A 17,641-nucleotide genomic window follows, 5' to 3' on the forward strand; every position below is an offset into this window, starting at 1 on the left:
CTGGATGCAAAGTTGTAAGGTGGGTTGGTAATTAGTTGGGAAGTTCAAGGATAAAGGGCATGATCTCAAATGGCAGGTGTAGGCAACCGTGGCTGACAAGGGAAGGTAAGGACTGCATAAAAGCCAAGGAAAGAGCATATAAGGTAGCAAAAGTGAGTGGGAAGTTAGATGATTTGGAAACTTTTAAAATCCAACAAAAGGCACCTAAAAAGGTTATAAGAACAGAAAAGATGAAATATGTGGGCAAACTAGCCAATAATATAAAGCAGGATACCAAAAATATTTCCGGTTATATAAAGAGTAAAGGGAGGTGAGAGTTGATATTGGACCACTGGAAAATGATGTTGGTAGTAATGGGGGACCAAGAAATGGCATATGAACTTAATGGGTATTTTGCAACTGTCTTCACTATGGAAGACACTAGCAGTGTGCTAGAAGTCCATGAGTGTCAGGGACAGAACTAAATGCCATTGCTATTACAAAGGGAAAAATACAAGGCAAGCTCAAAGATTTTAAGGTGGAAAAGTCACCTGGGCCAGATTGTCTACATTGCAGAGCCCTGAGAAAAATTGCTGAAGAGATAACAGATACATTGGTCATGATCTTTCAAGAATCACTTAACTCTGGCATGATGCTGGAGGACTGGAAGATTGCACGTCACTCTACTCTTTAAGGGAGGAAGGGAAAATAATTTATAGGCCAGTTAGCCTAACCCCAGTGGTTGGGAAAGTGTTGGAGTCTATTATTAAGGGCAACTTGGTGACTAATGACAAAGTAAGTCAAAGTCAGCATGGTTTCTGTAAAGGGAAATCTTGCATGACAAATCTGTTACAGTTCTTCGAGGAAATAACAAGCAAGGTGGACAAAGGAGAGGCAGTGGATGTCATTTATTTGGATTTTCAGAAGGCATTTGATAAGGTGCCACACATGAGGCTACTTAACAAGATAAAATCCTATGCTCTTACAGGAAAGATATTGGCATGGATAGAGGAATGGCTGACAGGCAGGAGGCAACAAGTGGGAATAAAAGGGGTCTTTTCTGGTTGGCTGCCAGTGACTAGTGGTGCTCCTCAGGGGACAGTATTGGGACTGCGACTTTTCACATTGTTTGTCAATGACTTGGATAATAGAATTGATGGTTTTGTGACAAAGTTTGCAGATGATACAAAGATAGGTGGAGAGGTAGGTAGTGCTGAAGAAACAATGCGATTGCAGCAGGACTTAGACAAATTGGAAGAATGGGCAAAAAAGTGGTAGATGGAATATAGTATTGGGTAATACATGATAATGTATTTTGGTAAAAGGAACAATAATGTGGAGTTTTATCTAAATGGAGGGAAGGTTCAAACATCAGAGGTGTAGAGGGACTTAGGAGTTTTAGTCCAAGGCTCCCAGAAGGTTAAGTTACAGGTTGAGTCTGTGGTAAAGAGGGCAAATGCAATATTGGCATTTATTTCAAGGGGAATAGAATATAAAAGCAAGGAGATAATGCTGAGCCTTTATAAGACACTAGGCAGGCCCCACTTGGAGTATTGTCAACAGTTCTGGGCCTCATATCTCTAGGGAGAGTCTACAGGGGGTTCACGAGGATGATTCCAAGAACAAAGGAGTTAACATATGAGGAGTGTTTAGCAATTTTGGGCCTGTACTCACTGGAATTTAGAAGAATGCGGGGGGGGGGGAATCTCATTGAAACCTACCGAATATTGAAAGGACTAGATTGGGTGGATGTGGAGAGGATGTTTCCTATGGTGGAGGTAACCAGAATTAGAGGGTACAGCCCCAAAATTGAGGGGCGACCTTTTAGAACAGAGGCAAGGAGGAATTTTTCTTTTTAGCTGGAAAGTATTGAATTTGTGGAATGCTCTGCCACTGTGGTGGAGGTATATTTAAGGTGGAAGTTGATCATTTCCTGATCAACAGGGCATCAAAGGATATGGCAAGAAGGCAGATGTATGGGGTTGAGGGGGATCCGGGGTCAGCCATGATGGAATGGTGGAGCAGACTCAACGGGCCGAATGGCCTCGTTCTGCTCCCATGTCTTGTGATCGATCCATGGTCTTACGATCTCTGATTGGCGGGTTGTTAGAAGTGGTGTTGGACCATAACACATTACATTGTTTTCAACTTCAGGAGCACAATGAAGGAACCAAGAATTAGACAATCAAGCTTGCAGATGATTGCCATCTCCAAGAAACAGGAAACCGTGAAGCTGAATGAATAAAAATGCAAAATGCACAAGAAAATAAGAACGTGGAACTAGTGTGGGAAACAGGAGGTCTGTCTGGTATTTGGACCCCAGGAGGACCAACTAAAGTATTTCCTCAATTTAAAGGTCAGTAAATGAGATGATAGTTTCTACATACACACAATACTAAAAGCTAGTTTACAGACAAAAACAAAATCAAGGTGGCTAATGTAATGTTTTAAAAGGTTAAAACAAAAAGTGAGAATGTGATGGGCAGTTAGACTGAGGGTTCCTAAAAACTCATCTGGAGTTATGTGCGTGGAATTTTTGGACATCACAGCCAAGATGATACATAATGGCCCTAGAACTACATTATTACAGACTGACTGTATTAGTTTGCTGAGAAATGATCTAATAGGGAAACACAAAATGCCCTTTGAGATTTTCCACCTTCAGAGTCTGGTATGTAGAAGCAGCTGCACTCCACAGAATATTTAGCTATAAATTTCAGATTTAAAAAGAAATTAAACTTACCATTGGCTACATAAGTAATCTTGCACAGAATGTTGTCTCGACTGATTGCTTGGTTACCTTCTGGAGGGCTTACTAGTGTTTGGCAGATCATGGCAATGTTTATTTTGGCACGTACACATCTATTATTCTGCTGTTAAATAGGTGCAGAAACACATAACCATATTGAAGTTCAAATGTGCATAAATCGGAACCAAGTTACTAAATAGTACATTCAGCAACTACTTCAATGCAGACATCCCACCTTTCCCGGAAGTTCCGGGAGTCTCCCGCATGTTGATAGTGGCTCCCTATGCCCGCAAATTATATACAATACCCCGGAAATCAATTCTTTTGAGCGACAGAGAGCAAGACCCTGCACGCCCACCATGGTAGAGTGTTCCAAAAAGAGAAAATACAAAACGTACTTCAACCAAGACTACACTAAAGTGTACCCCTGCCTAATAGGGGTCAAAAATAATGACAGTGTTGCTCGCTGCACTGTTTGCAACAGTGACTTTTCTATTGCCCATGGTGGGTTAAGACTGTAAAGGATATGATGAGGTGAGTTTAACAGGTGTTGTTCGTTTATTAGCATAGCTAACGTTATTTAAACTAGCTGGCAAGCTGCTAAGGAGCTACTCTATTGCAGACATCCCACCTCTCCCGGAAGTTCCGGGAGTCTCCCGCTAATTGATGGTGCTACCTCCCTGAAATGAGTTTTTGCAGGGTGGGAAGTCTGCCACTGACTAAGCTGACAGTTAGCAAATTAGAATATTTATCCATTTTAGCACCCAAACCAGATTATAGGTTACAAAGTTCCTTTATTTGTTTTATTATTTTCAACTATAGTAATATTTTTAAAAATGAAAGCAGCCACTTACAGGTGCATTGTCATGTTCCACAGAAAAGTTACAAACAAGCCACGTATCTGGATCATTCTCATTGGTATCTGGAACCTTTCGAATTGCAGACAAATAAAGTACATCCCTTTGCGAGGCCGGCCAAACCCTCTGGACAAAAGAAAACAAAACTATCTATCAGCATGTCAAACCATAAAGTCCTCATCATGATATTGATATTTATTTACATAGAACATTAATATAGCTCAGGAACAGGCCCTTCTACCTACCATGTCCATGGCAAGCAGGAAGTCAAATTAAATTTACTCCCATCTGCCAGCACAATCTCCATATCTCTCCATTCCGTGCATGCTGATAGTGCCTTTCCAAATGACAATATTGTATGTGCTTCCAATTCCACCACAGGCAGTCTGCCCAGGCATTGACCACTGTGTCAAAAACTTATCCTGCACATCTCCTTTAAACTTTCCACTCTCATTTAAAGCTATGACCCCTAGAATATGACATTTCCACCTTGGGGAGAAAAATAAAACCTCCAAATATCTATAGCAACTGCATTTATGATAATTCATCAGGTTGCCCCTCAGAGACAATGTGGAAACAATCCAAGTTTCGTCCACCTTCTCCTGATAGGTAATACTCTCTAATCCTGGCCACATCCTTGACTTTCAGTCAGATGGCGCCAGCAAACAATGAATCCTTGGGCAACATCTTCCAGATAGCAAATCTTTTAAGTTACTTCAGTATTTCTTCACTTGCTGCTTGATCTTTTTGTATTGTTTGTGTTGCAGAAACTGTTGGTGCCCGTGGTGCACAGTTTGGATCTTGATCGAAGGCTCCAGTGCTGTGCTCTGTTCAGATAGCTGCCTCATGGAGATCAGAGCTGAGAACCCGGAAAGGACCCAGAACACAAGCTGACTCATGGAAGAAACCAAAGATAGGACACAGGGTCATAAGTGACTCCATCTTGAAGCGGCAAGGAAGATTTAAGCATTGAGGTGAAGGCATTTGGACCCAGTCAGTGAGCGCTCCTGACGGAGGCAGTGTCCTGGGTCTGTCGTCAGGACGATAGCATTTCGACCTGATCAACGATCACTCCCAACAGGGCCAGAGGGTCAGCAATCGCTCCCAACACAGATCACTGGTCAGACCAGCTGCGAGCTCTGAGTCATGGAAGGATTGTTCGATGTTTTGTGATTTCTGTGATTGGACTGTATGTTATATTGGTCGCCTTCACATTTTGGCATTTTCTTTCGTATGCCCAATTGGTGGGTGGGTGATCTGTAGGTTCTTTGTGTGTGGGTGGGGGGTGGAGGGTTTTTGATGCTACCGCCACTGAACTTTTTTGAGTGAGGGGGTTGGTCGCTGCTTTTTCCCCTCTGCGTGGGAAGGGTTGGGGGATGCGTCGCTATTGTTGCCTTGTTTTCTTTTCCTGCAGGGGAGGTGCTGGGGATTGCTACTGCTGTGTTTTTTTTCTGCAGCAGAGGGTTTGGAGATTGTTATGGTTGTTTTTTTTCCTGTGGGGTGGGGTCAGAGATTGTTGTTACTGTTTTTCTCTGCTGGAAGGGGTCAGAGATTATTATTGCTGTTTTATCCTGCCCGGGGGGCGGGGGTGTCAGGGATTATTATCATTGCTGTTTTTTCTGCTGGAAGGGGTCAAAGATTATTATTGTTGCTGTTTTTTTCCTGGGGGGGGTCAGAGATTGTTATATTGGCTGTTTTTTCCCCCACAGGGGAGGAGTTCAGGGATTGTTATTGTCACTATTCTTTTTCTGCAGGCAGGGGGTGGGGGATTCTGGAGTCTGCGAGTTTTGTTTCTTTTACTTTTTCATGTATATTTCGTGGCTATCTCGAGAAGGCAAATATCAAAGTTACATTGTACACCCATAATTTTACAATAAAATGAACATTGAACCTTAATTAGCTTTTCTGGACCCTCTTCAAAGCTTCAGTATCCTTCCCGTAATAGAGCAATCAAAACTAGAGACAATACTCCAATCAAACCTACCAGAACTTTATGCAGCTGCAACATGATTTCCATTCTTCTAATCTCAACACTCCAATTAAGGCAAGCATGCTGTACTCCTCCTTTACCACCCTATCTACTTGTGTTGTCAAGTTCAGGGAGCTATGGACTTGCAGCAGAATCTTGGGTACATCTCAATGCACTTAAGGATCCTGCCACTTACTGTACACACTCGTCTTATATTTGACTTCCCACATGATCTATATGCTGCTGTAATACTTTGACAAATTTTCTCACTGTCAGCAAACTTTCAAATTATCCCACCTAGCTTTTCATTCAAACCACTTGTACACATAACAAACAAGAGATCGCAGCTTTGATCACTGCAGAACACAGCTAGTCGCAGACCTCCAATCAGAACAAAACCCTTCTACCACTACCCTCTCTTCTGTGACCAAGCCAATTTTGAAACGTATCTAACAAGAATCTGTGGATCCCATGTGCCATTTTCTTCTGAATCAAGCTACCATGAAGGATCTTGGCAAATGCCTTACAAAAGTCCATGTAGATAACTTCTAATACTCTGTCCTCAATCAATTTTGTAACCTACTCAAAAATCTCAATCAGTTGTAAGGTGAGAGTCTGTGTTGACTCTCCCTAATTTCTAAATGCAAGTAAATCCTATTTCAAGAATCCTCTCCAATGGCTTCTCTACCACTGACGGAATGCTCACCTGCCTATAGTTTGCTGGACTGTCCCTATTCCCCTTTCTAAAGGAACAACATTTGCTAGTCACTGGTCTTCTGAGACGTTGCACGTGACTAAAGCTTGCCTTTCACAATAACCTGGAATAGATCCCATTAGGGCCTGGAGACTTGTCTACCATAGTGTCTTGTTGATGTTTAACAATTGTGAACTGAAGTTTCATCACTGAGGATGAACTCAGGTTAATATCCTTTACTGGAAACGTTAACATGCAAGCCCAAGAATTAATATGACTTGCACCTAAACCATCTAGAAACTTAGGATATTTGTTCTCCACAGTCACTACCTGTGATACTAGTAGCTTAAAAGCAAAAAAAGTACATACCTTGTGAGTCTGGTAGATAATGATTGCATTATCTGATAGAACTTCTACTACATGGAAGTTTTCAATTGTTGCTGTGGGTAGAAATTAACAAATCATCCAACCACTTCACACAAATGAAGGTATACATATTACATGAAGTACAAGATATGATTAGATTGTACAGGTTTTAACAAGAGTTCAATATCTGCTTCTGAAGTTAGATAAAGGTGCACAATTTAATAAAAAGGGTTTTCTTACTTAGATGGAAAGCAAAATGTTAAGGACTGGTGAACACACCTGTGAGCAGAGGAAAGTATTGAGAATACTGCATTCAATGTAATATTTTGCCCTTATCATGGCTGATAATATGTTTTATATTGAAATATGTATGTTTAATTTTATATCATGCTCAGTTTCATTTCAACTAGTTATCCAATGTTATTTGATTTGCTATCTGCATTTCCCACCTGAAAAATGATTTTATTCTTGAAACAGAGGCCAAAAGAAAAAGTACACACTAAACATTTTGAGAGGGGTGAGAGAGAGACCGAAAGCTACTTGTTACCCATGGGCAAGATCTTGCTGGCCCAGACATACTGTAGTCAGCTGCAGTTATCCATTTTCAAGCTTTCCTTGCTTAAGTCTTTAGATACTTGGCCTGAGGACAATGGAAACACCACCCTCCCCCCACCACTGGTGCACCAGAAAGCTGTAGCAGCTGGCAAAACACCACACCTAGCTGTAAAAGCAATGTGGTTTTCTAACGTCCAGTTGCATTTAAACTTAAAAATGAATGCAATCTGCTAAATGCACCTTTTAGGTTTTTAAAATAGATTTAAAAGATCAAAACAAACATATGAAATGTACCTTTCTGCCTGCACATCTGTAAGCATGCAAAATCAATGGCTCACAGTTTAACACAGGAAGTACAGGATCCTAGATTGGTAAATACCAGTGAAGCTCTGCAAGACTGAGCTTTATTGTGGGATTGCAACTACAGAACAAACTAACAGATTTTGCATTCAAAAATAAGTCAATAAGTTTGTCATTTTTACAAGCAAATATGCAATTGTTAAATTCTTGGGCTTGCTTCACTTAAACAGTTAAATTAGAACTTGATTTCAACTGTTTTGAAAGCACATTGTTGATGATCATTTGAGGATCAGGTAGTGAGTGCATGATCCTTTTAAAATTCAACAGGTATACAAACACATATACATATTTTTTTCTCACCCTTTATAGGTGATGTGTATGTGTATTTTCTGAATCTCCTGTCCTCAACATGTATACAAACACATATACATATTTTTTTCTCACCACTTATGGGTGTTGGGTGATGTGTATGTGTATTTTCTGAATCTCGGGTCCTCTGCCAGAGGCCTGGGAGCTTGTGGGTTCGGCACAGCATCCGTGCTGTTCCTGGTAGTCCACTCTTCTGGATCAGGATCTCAGATGTTGTTCCCGGGATTTGCTGGAGCCACTCTCCCAGTCCAGGTGTCACAGCTCCAAGTGCTCCCATCACCACTGGGATTACTCTGGATTTAACCTTCCACATCCTTTCTATCTGTCTTTCAATCCCTGGTATTTGTCCAGCTTCTCATATTCTTTCTTCCTGATGTTACCAAGATTCAGGATTGCCATATCTATTGCTATTGCTTTCTTCTGTTCCTTGTCCAGTGTTACTATGTCTGGTTGGTTGGCCAGCACCTGCTTATTAGTCTGTATTTGGAAGTCCCACAGGACCTTAACTCTTCCATTCTCCACTACCTTCTCCAGTGTTTCCTATTTGGACCTGGGAGTCTCCAATCCATACTCAGAGCAGATGTTCCTGTACACAATTCCTGCAACTTGGTTGTGCCGTTCGGTGTATGCTATCCCTGCCTACATCTTGCACCCTGCTACTATGGGCTAGATGGTTTCAGTGGATTCCTTGCACAGTCTGCATCTTGGGTCTTGTCTGGTGAGATAGACCCCTGCTTCTATTGCTCTTGTGCAGCGCCTCTGTGCTGTCCCTCAGCTCTGCCATTTCCAGCCTCTGGTTGGACTTCCTTATGTCAGCCTCCTCTGATATCCGGCGATTAGCACATCCTGAGCAGTGGCTTGTCCTGCCATGGCCTCTGGTCCTCTGGTTCTGCCTCACCCACTTCCACATCCCCTGCCTGCTGTGTGAAGTATTCTCCTAGCAGGTCTTCCTTGGGGACATACATACATACACATTAAATTTTACAAGGATCACACGCTAAATGATTCTCCAATTATATAAATATCTAAAATTGGAGGTGTGCGCGGGTGTGCATGTATCTACCCACACCACATTCCCCCAAACAGAAGGAAGTTCCTCCACAGTGGAAGCAACAGGCTGGGCAAAGTGTAATCCACACCTTACGGTCAATAGCGTAAGCCTGACCTCCTTTCCAAGAATAAACAACATAATTTTAGCTTGATATTTTATTACAATACTGAGGGAGAGTTCATTACTGGAAATGCTACCTGTCAGACAAGAAGAGCAGGCACATCTGACTGCTTTGGAAGTTCTTTGTTGTATCAAGGTCACTTGGGAGTGGTGGGGAGCAGTGAACTCCTTCGGGCCTGAACCAACAATCATCTCTCAACTAAAAACAACACAGTCAAGGAATTCTTTCTACCACATTTGGCCATCAAACACACATCCTTTTTCCATAGTAACTCAGGTGTTTATAAAACTATGAAAGGTATTTACGTAATGCCTTACTATTAGAAAGGTCAAAATCAGGGTTCAGCAGGAAAGGCTAGACTTTGGTGAAGCAGAGGATTTAGATGTATCTGGTCCGTTTACACTCATCTTTCTCATTTTAGGCTTAATTATTTTGCATTTCAAATTGCTGAAAAAGGGGACTTGTTAGACCACTATGAGGAATGTGAATGAACAGGTCAGATGGAATGAAAGGAGGAAATGAACAGTCCATGGACTTAAAAATAATTAAATACAGCAAACAGATCAGGTAATGTGTAAAAATGTTTACATTTAAAATTCAGCATTTTGAACAGCTAATAATCCTAGATGAGTAAAACCGCATGGTGGAAATTACCAGTTATCTGCTGGTGATCTATTCAATAAACTCAATGATACAGGCATCCTTAATAAATTTGAAAGTAATGCAAAATATTCTTACTTTCCCAATCATTGCGGACATCAACATTCCAGAAATAATGGCAAACTTCGTGACCTGTAACACCTTTAACAGAGTGTGTTGCTTTGAGAGGATCCAGGACAATCCCATTCTCTTCTACTTCTCTTCTGTACACCTGTGGTAAAATGGACCAGCACGGATAACGTTCACTGCTATTTATATGATTCAACTGTCCATCTGTTGACAACAATGGCCGGATCTAGCCCAGATCAAAATCTATTCCACTCTTCAAACAAATGCATTTTAAATTATGATAATGTAAATATTACTCACCTTCATTTCTCCCTCTTCTACCACCAACTGCCAATTAGCATCTCCACCTACATCCTGCAGAGAGTACTGCATATGATTTTGCACCATTTCTTCAACCTGCCAAAAAAAACACTTCTTTGAATTTTCAATACTTAAACCATGTTCTTGCAGAAACAGAATTATCAGATGGAAACCAGGCCGACAGAGGTCCTTGGTCATAGGAAGTTTCAGAGACACAAACATGCAGGTTGTCACAAGCCTGATTTTTATGCAGCATCAATTTCAGCTTCCTCATTACTCTCTACCATTTCCAAACAGAAAGTCAACAGATGGTCTCAAGTACATACCACTTGCTTTTACTCCTTTGTCTGTAACATACTGCAAATGCTTATTACTCAAAGGGCAAATTATGTCTGAGTTGCTTTCCCATTAAAATGCCAGTTTTCAAATGTAATAAAAACAAAAATAACTTAGTTCATTGTTGATCTCTTTCATACTTATGAAATTCCTACTAGTTTAACTGATGTCTGCACAAATAAGACCAACTCCTTATGCAAGGATGAAAAGCCCCAAATATTAGTATTGAGACTTCGACAGTGCAATATTCTGTATCACATCTAATCAGTTACTAGTGTAATATTTCTCTGAAGTAACTACTTAAACGGATTAATCTTGTACACAATATTCTAGCATAAAGCAGCATACATTTGTTTAATATGGCTTGTAAAGCATTGTTCATATCACCAATTCACTCTTAATTATTCTTCAAGTCTCAGTATTTACTCAACGTAATATTCAGCCACCACCATACTCAATTGTTGCCCAGTCTTCATACTTTCCCTTTTACAGTTCTGGAACATAGCATATCACTCACAATTTGAATCCTTTGATCTAAATATTTTATTCCTATAGAATTGGTCATTATTCTCCTCCTCCACTTCCCCCCGTCATAAGACTGCAACCAAGTTTATTGCTCTTTACCCTTCAAACTCCCCAATCACAGAATCAGCATTGCCACCCCAACACAAGTTTAAATCACAGAGTATAGAAACAGACCCTTTCACTCACACCACCCTCAGCCTTCTCCACCAGGAATTAACTCCACCACCGTCTACTGTACTAGCTAATCAATAGTGGTCAGGTGCTGAAGACTACCCTCAATATCCACAATGGCAATCTATGTGGCATTTGCAAACTTAAAATTTATACCACCTACGTTCGTGTACTTTTCTCTATTTCCAATCCTAGCTGCTTTACCATAAATTTCAATCCAGGACTACAACTAGAGGTTAAGGGTGAAAGGTAAAAAGTTTGAGGGGAACATGAGGGAAATCCTCTTTACTCAGAGGGTCATGAGCATGTGGAATGAGCTGCTAGCACAAGTGGTACATGCAAGCTCGATTTCAATGTTTAAGTTTGGATGGCACAGGTAAGACATTGTAGGTCAAAAGGCCTGTATGTGCTGCTATTCTATGTTCAGATTTCTCCAGCCTAAACTATATCTACTAACCTCACGCTCTAGTTTTCTCTAGCAATCAACTACAGTTCAAATCCTCACCCCTATTTACCTCTAATGACTTGAATTTATGCTTTTGCACACAACCTTCAGTTCTCAATATCCACACACAGCTTTACTTTGAATAACATTGCACTGTCTTGGAACTTTCTCTTCCAAGTCTCCAGAAAGGACTCAAGATAATTTTGTTATGAATTTGCTACCTGACCACCCTGTCATATATCTACTTATTACCTGCTATTCTGTGAAAAATTAAGATCTCTGTATTTGCATTGCTTTAGGACTACATAACTCTACCTACATGAAAACAATTATGAAAATGTGAAATGTAGTTGTACTAGAAAGTTCACTCTCACTCCAGTGGGAGAAACTGCTCACTGCCTTTAGAGTCAAGATTAAATTAAATGACCTTTAATCCAGTAGCATGTACCCTGCTTGAGGGACTAGCGAGACCTTTCAATGGATTGCTACCATCTTCTAGAGTCATAGAATCATAGAAAAATACACAGAAACAGGCCCTTCAGCCCATCTAGTCTGTGCCAAACTTAAAACTTACTACTCCCATGAACCTGCTCCCAGATCATAGCCTTCCATACCACTACCACCCAAGTTCCTATCCAAACTTAAACGTTGAAATCGAGCTTGCATGCACCAATTGTGCGAGCAGCTCGTTCCAAAATCTCATGACCCTCCAAGTAAAGATTTCCCTCATGTTCCCTTAAACTTTTCACCTTTCACCCTTAATCTATGACATCAGTGAAAAAAGCCTACTTGCATTTATCCCATCTATACTCCCAATTTTGTACATCTCTATCACATTTTCCTTCAAACTTCTACATTCTATGGAATAAAGTCCGAACTTACCCAATCTTTCCTTATAACTCAGGTCCTCCTGATTCGACAACATCCATGTAAATTTTCTCTGTACTCTTTCAACTTTATTTACATCTTTCCTGTATGCAAGTGACCAAAACTGTGCACAATACTCCAAATTAGGCCCCATCAAGGTCTTATACAACTTCATAACATCCCATCTTCTGTACTCAATACTTTGATTTAAAAAGGCCAATGCGCCAAATGCTTTCTTTACGACCCTATCAACCTGTGCCACTTTCAATGAATTATAGACCTGTATTCCCAGATCCCTTTGGTTCTACCAGTGTGCAAGATCTACCTTGGTTGGCCCTACCGAAGTGTGACACCTCCCGGTTGTCTGTATTAAATACAATCAACCATTTTTCCAGCTGGCCCAGATCCTGCTGCAAGCCATGAGAGCCTTCCTCTCGGTCCACTAAAGTTCCAACTGTAGTGTCATCCGCAAATTTGCTGATCCATTTAACCACATTATCGTCCAGATCATTGATTGAGATGACAAACAATGGACCTAGCACCGATCCCTGCAGAGCACTCCACAGGTCATACCTCCAGTCAGAGAGGCAACCAACTACCACCACTTTCTGGCCTGTCCCAAAAAGCAAATGTCTATGCAATTTACTATCTCATCTTGAATGCCAAGCGCCTGAATCTTTTTGACCAACCTCCCATGTGGGATCTTGTCAAATGCCTTGCTCAAGTCCATGTAAACAACATCCATTGCCTTGCCTTCATCCACTTTCCTGGCAACTTCCTCAAAAAACTCTACAAGATTGGTTACACATGACCTATTATGCACAAAACCATGCTGACTATTTTCTATCCATTTCCATCCAAAAACTCATATCTGGTCCTTTAGAATACCTTCAAATAAATTTCCCACTACCGATGTCAGGCTCATCAGTTGTAATTTCCTGGTTTATTTTTACAGCCTTTTTTAAAACAGCGAACATTAGCTATCCTCTGGTCACTAAGGATGTTTTAAATATCTCTGCAGGGCCCCTACACTTGCCTCCTACAGGTTCCAAGGGAACATAGAAACATAGAAACATAGAAAATAGGTGCAGGAGTAGGCCATTCGGCCCTTCGAGCCTGCACCGCCATTTATTATGATCATGGCTGATCATCCAACTCAGAACCCCGCCCCAGCCTTCCCTCCATGCCCCCTGACCCCTGTAGCCACAAGGGCCATATCTAACTCCCTCTTAAACATAGCCAATGAACTGGCCTCAACAGTTTGCTGTGGCAGAGAATTCCACAGATTCACCACTCTCTGTGTGAAGAAGTTTTTCCTAATCTCGGTCCTAAAAGGCTTCCCCTCTATCCTCAAACTGTGACCCCTCGTTCTGGACCTCCCCAACATCGGGAACAATCTTCCCGCATCTAGCCTGTCCAATCCCTTTAGGATCTTATATGTTTCAATCAGATCCCCCCTCAATCTTCTAAATTCCAACGAGTACAAGCCCAGTTCATCCAGTCTTTCTTCATATGAAAGACCTGCCATCCCAGGAATCAATCTGGTGAACCTTCTTTGTACTCCCTCTATGGCAAAGATGTCTTTCCTCAGATTAGGGGACCAAAACTGCACACAATACTCCAGGTGTGGTCTCACCAAGGCCTTGTACAACTGCAGTAGTACCTCCCTGCTCCTGTACTCGAATCCTCTCGCTATAAATGCCAGCATACCATTCGCCTTTTTCACCGCCTGCTGTACCTGCATGCCCACTTTCAATGACTGGTGTATAATGACACCCAGGTCTCGTTGCACCTCCCCTTTTCCTAATCGGCCACCATTCAGATAATAATCTGTTTTCCTATTTTTGCCACCAAAGTGGATAATTTCACATTTATCCACATTAAATTGCATCTGCCATGAGTTTGCCCACTCACCCACCCTATCCAAGTCACCCTGCATCCTCTTAGCATCCTCCTCACTGCTAACACTGCCACCCAGCTTCGTGTCATCCGCAAACTTGGAGATGCTGCATTTAATTCCCTCATCCAAGTCATTAATATATATTGTAAACAACTGGGGTCCCAGCACTGAGCCTTGCGGTACCCCACTAGTCACCGCCTGCCATTCTGAAAAGGTCCCGTTTATTCCCACTCTTTGCTTCCTGTCTGCTAACCAATTCTCCACCCACACCAATACCTTACCCCCAATACCGTGTGCTTTAAGTTTGCACACTAATCTCCTGTGTGGGACCTTGTCAAAAGCCTTTTGAAAATCCAAATATACCACATCCACTGGTTCTCCCCTATCCACTCTACTAGTTACATCCTCAAAAAATTCTATGAGATTCATCAGACATGATTTTCCTTTCACAAATCCATGCTGACTTTGTCCGATCATTTCACAGCTTTCCAAATGTGCTGTTATCACATCCTTGATAACTGACTCCAGCAGTTTCCCCACCACCGACGTTAGGCTAACCGGCCTATAATTCCCCGGTTTCTCTCTCCCTCCTTTTTTAAAAAGTGGGGTTACATTAGCCACCCTCCAATCCTCAGGAACTAGTCCAGAATCTAACGAGTTTTGAAAAATTATCACTAATGCATCCACTATTTCTTGGGCTACCTCCTTAAGCACTCTAGGATGCAGACCATCTGGCCCTGGGGATTTATCTGCCTTCAATCCCTTCAATTTACCTAACACCACTTCCCTACTAACATGTATTTCACTCAGTTCCTCCATCTCACTGGACCCTCTGTCCCTTACTATTTCTGGAAGATTATTTATGTCCTCCTTAGTGAAGACAGAACCAAAGTAATTATTCAATTGGTCTGCCATGTCCTTGCCTTGTCAGGCACTGGGGATTTAGCCACCCTAATTTGCCTCAAGGCAGCAAGCACATCCTCTTCTAATTTGTATAGTGTCCACGTCTTGATGCTGTTTTGCCTCACTTTTACAGCCTCTGTGACCATCAAGTGCAAAAAATCCAATTACAAACTCCCACATCTCTTTGGGCTCCACACATGGAATACCATTCTGATCTTCCAGAGGACCCATTTTGACCCTTGCTATAATTTTGCTCTTAATATATCTGTAGAATCTCTTCGAATTCTCCTTTGCCTTGCCTGCTAGGGCAATCTCATGTCTTAAGAGCATATAGAACATGGAAATTTAAAGCACATTACAGGCCCTTCGGCCCACAATGTTTTGCCGACCATGTGACCTACTCTAGAGACTGTCTAGAATTTCCTTAGAGCATAGCCTTCTATTTTTCTAAGCTCCATGTACCTCTCTAAGAGGCCCTTAAAAGACCCTATTGCATCCACTTCCACCACCGCTGCCAGTGCATTCCATGTACCCACAACTCCCTGTTTAAAACTTACCCCTGACATCCCCTTGGTACATATTTCTCAGCACCTTAAAACTATGCCCCCTTGTGTTAGCCATTTCAGTCCTGGGAAAAAGCCTCTGGCTATCCACACAATCATTGCCCCTCATCTTGTGCACCTCTTGTCCTCTGTCGCTACAAGGAATAAAGGCCAAGTACACTCAACCTATTCTCATAAGGTGCCTTCTTTTAGCCCTCCTGATTTCTCTCAGGAGTATTCTCTTGCATTTCTTATACTCCTCAACTACCTAATTTGTTTTCCCCTGCCTATACCTGCTATGCCCTCCTTCTCTTCCTAACCAGGGCCCAATTATCTCTTGAAAACCAAGGTTCCCTACACCCGTTATCTTTGCCTTTTATTCAGACAGACACATACCAGCTTTCTGCTCAAAATTTCACATTTGAAGGCCTTCCACTTCCAAGTACATCTTTGCCAGATGCTTTCTGATACCACCAAGATTGGCCCTTCTCTAACTTAGAATCTCAACCCATGGACCATACCTATCTTTTTCCATATTTACTTTAAAACTAATGGCGAAGTTGTTCACCTACACAAACTTCTGTCACCTGCCCTGCCTCATTCCTTAATAATAGATCAATGAGAATCAGGTTTATTATCACCGGCATGTGACATGCAATTTGTTAATTTGTCAAGTGTTGCACTCTCTCGTTGGGACTTCTGTGCACTTGCTAAGAAAACTTCCCAGAACACATTTGAGAAACTGTTCCATCCGGTTCTTTTACAGTATGGGAGTCCCAGTCAATACGTGGAAAATTAAAATCACCTACTATAACAACCTTATGTTTCTCGCAACAGGTGCCATCTCTTTACAAATGATTCAGAACATTTACAAAGACAGGTGTGAAAACAGGATCACTGGGGACCCAAGTCACCCCAGCCACAATCTATTCCAGCTGCTACCATCCGGGAAACGGTACTGCAGCATAAAAGCCAGGACCTACAGGCTCTGGGAAAACTTCTTCCACCAGGTCATCAGACTGATTAACTCACACTGATTTGAGTGTATTTCTATGTTACATTGACTGTTCTATTATAAATTATTATAAATGACTATGATTGCACATTGCACATTTAGATGGAGACGTAACATAAAGATCTTTACTCCTCATGGATGTGAAGGATGTAAAGGATGTAAGAAATAAAGTCATTTCAATTCCAATCCTGTGGGCTGTTGTGTGGTCCATAATATAGCCCTATTAACATGGTCATACCTTTCCTATTCCTCAGTTCCACCCATAAAGCCTCACTAGTCAAGTTCTACAGTCTGGCCTGACTGAGCACTGCCTGTAATTTTCCCTGGCTCATAACGCCACCCTTCCCCTTTAACCCCTCCTGCTCTGTTGCTTCTAAAACAACTGAACCTTGGAATATGGAGCTTCTGGACCTGCCCCTCCTGCAATCAAATCTCACTCATGGCTACAATATCACAATTCCAGGTGTTGAACCATGCCCTGAGCCCATCAGTTCATCCAGTTTTCCTATGATACTTCTTGCATTGAAACATACGCAGCTCAGGACATTGTTGCACACTCAACCTTTTGATTCCTGAATTTATCTGAGATCTTAACAACATGTCTCCACAATATCTCCACTATTTGTTCTGGCACTCTGGTTCCCATCACCTTGCAACCCTGGTTTTCACCACTATCCCCCCGCCCCCAATCCAGTGCCAGTAATCTTCCCACTAGTCCCTCTCCATTTCAGGTGCAAACCATCTCTTCTGTACAGAGCCCAATAACCCAAAAATCTGACACTCTCCCTTGCCAACAACTCCTCAACCATGTGTTAAACTGCATGATCATCCTATTTTTGGCTACTAATTCCCTGTGCCACTTGCTTCCTATCAACAGCACGTGGCACAGGTAGCAATC

The 17,641-nt window shown here is 41.7% G+C and overlaps 1 protein-coding gene across 6 annotated transcripts in view; it reads right to left on the reverse strand.

The window, feature by feature from the left end:
• LOC134347117 (ceramide transfer protein) overlaps positions 1–17,641 on the reverse strand; it is a 139,021-nt gene that overhangs the window by 2,107 nt on the left and 119,273 nt on the right. For 4 of the 6 annotated variants that reach the window (XM_063049275.1, XM_063049273.1, XM_063049274.1 and 1 more), the window contains 5 exons: positions 10,040–10,135; positions 9,749–9,881; positions 6,618–6,688; positions 3,583–3,711; positions 2,723–2,852 (listed from right to left, as the gene is read on the reverse strand). In XM_063049275.1, the coding sequence (XP_062905345.1) occupies positions 2,723–2,852; positions 3,583–3,711; positions 6,618–6,688; positions 9,749–9,881; positions 10,040–10,135 (559 nt within the window). The remainder of the gene's footprint in view (positions 1–2,722; positions 2,853–3,582; positions 3,712–6,617; positions 6,689–9,748; positions 9,882–10,039; positions 10,136–17,641) is intronic. The other 2 variants (XM_063049276.1, XM_063049272.1) reach the window with 1 other exon arrangement.

The sequence above is a fragment of the Mobula hypostoma genome, chromosome 5, assembly GCF_963921235.1.
Source record: "Mobula hypostoma chromosome 5, sMobHyp1.1, whole genome shotgun sequence".
Classification (NCBI taxonomy): domain Eukaryota; kingdom Metazoa; phylum Chordata; class Chondrichthyes; order Myliobatiformes; family Myliobatidae; genus Mobula; species Mobula hypostoma.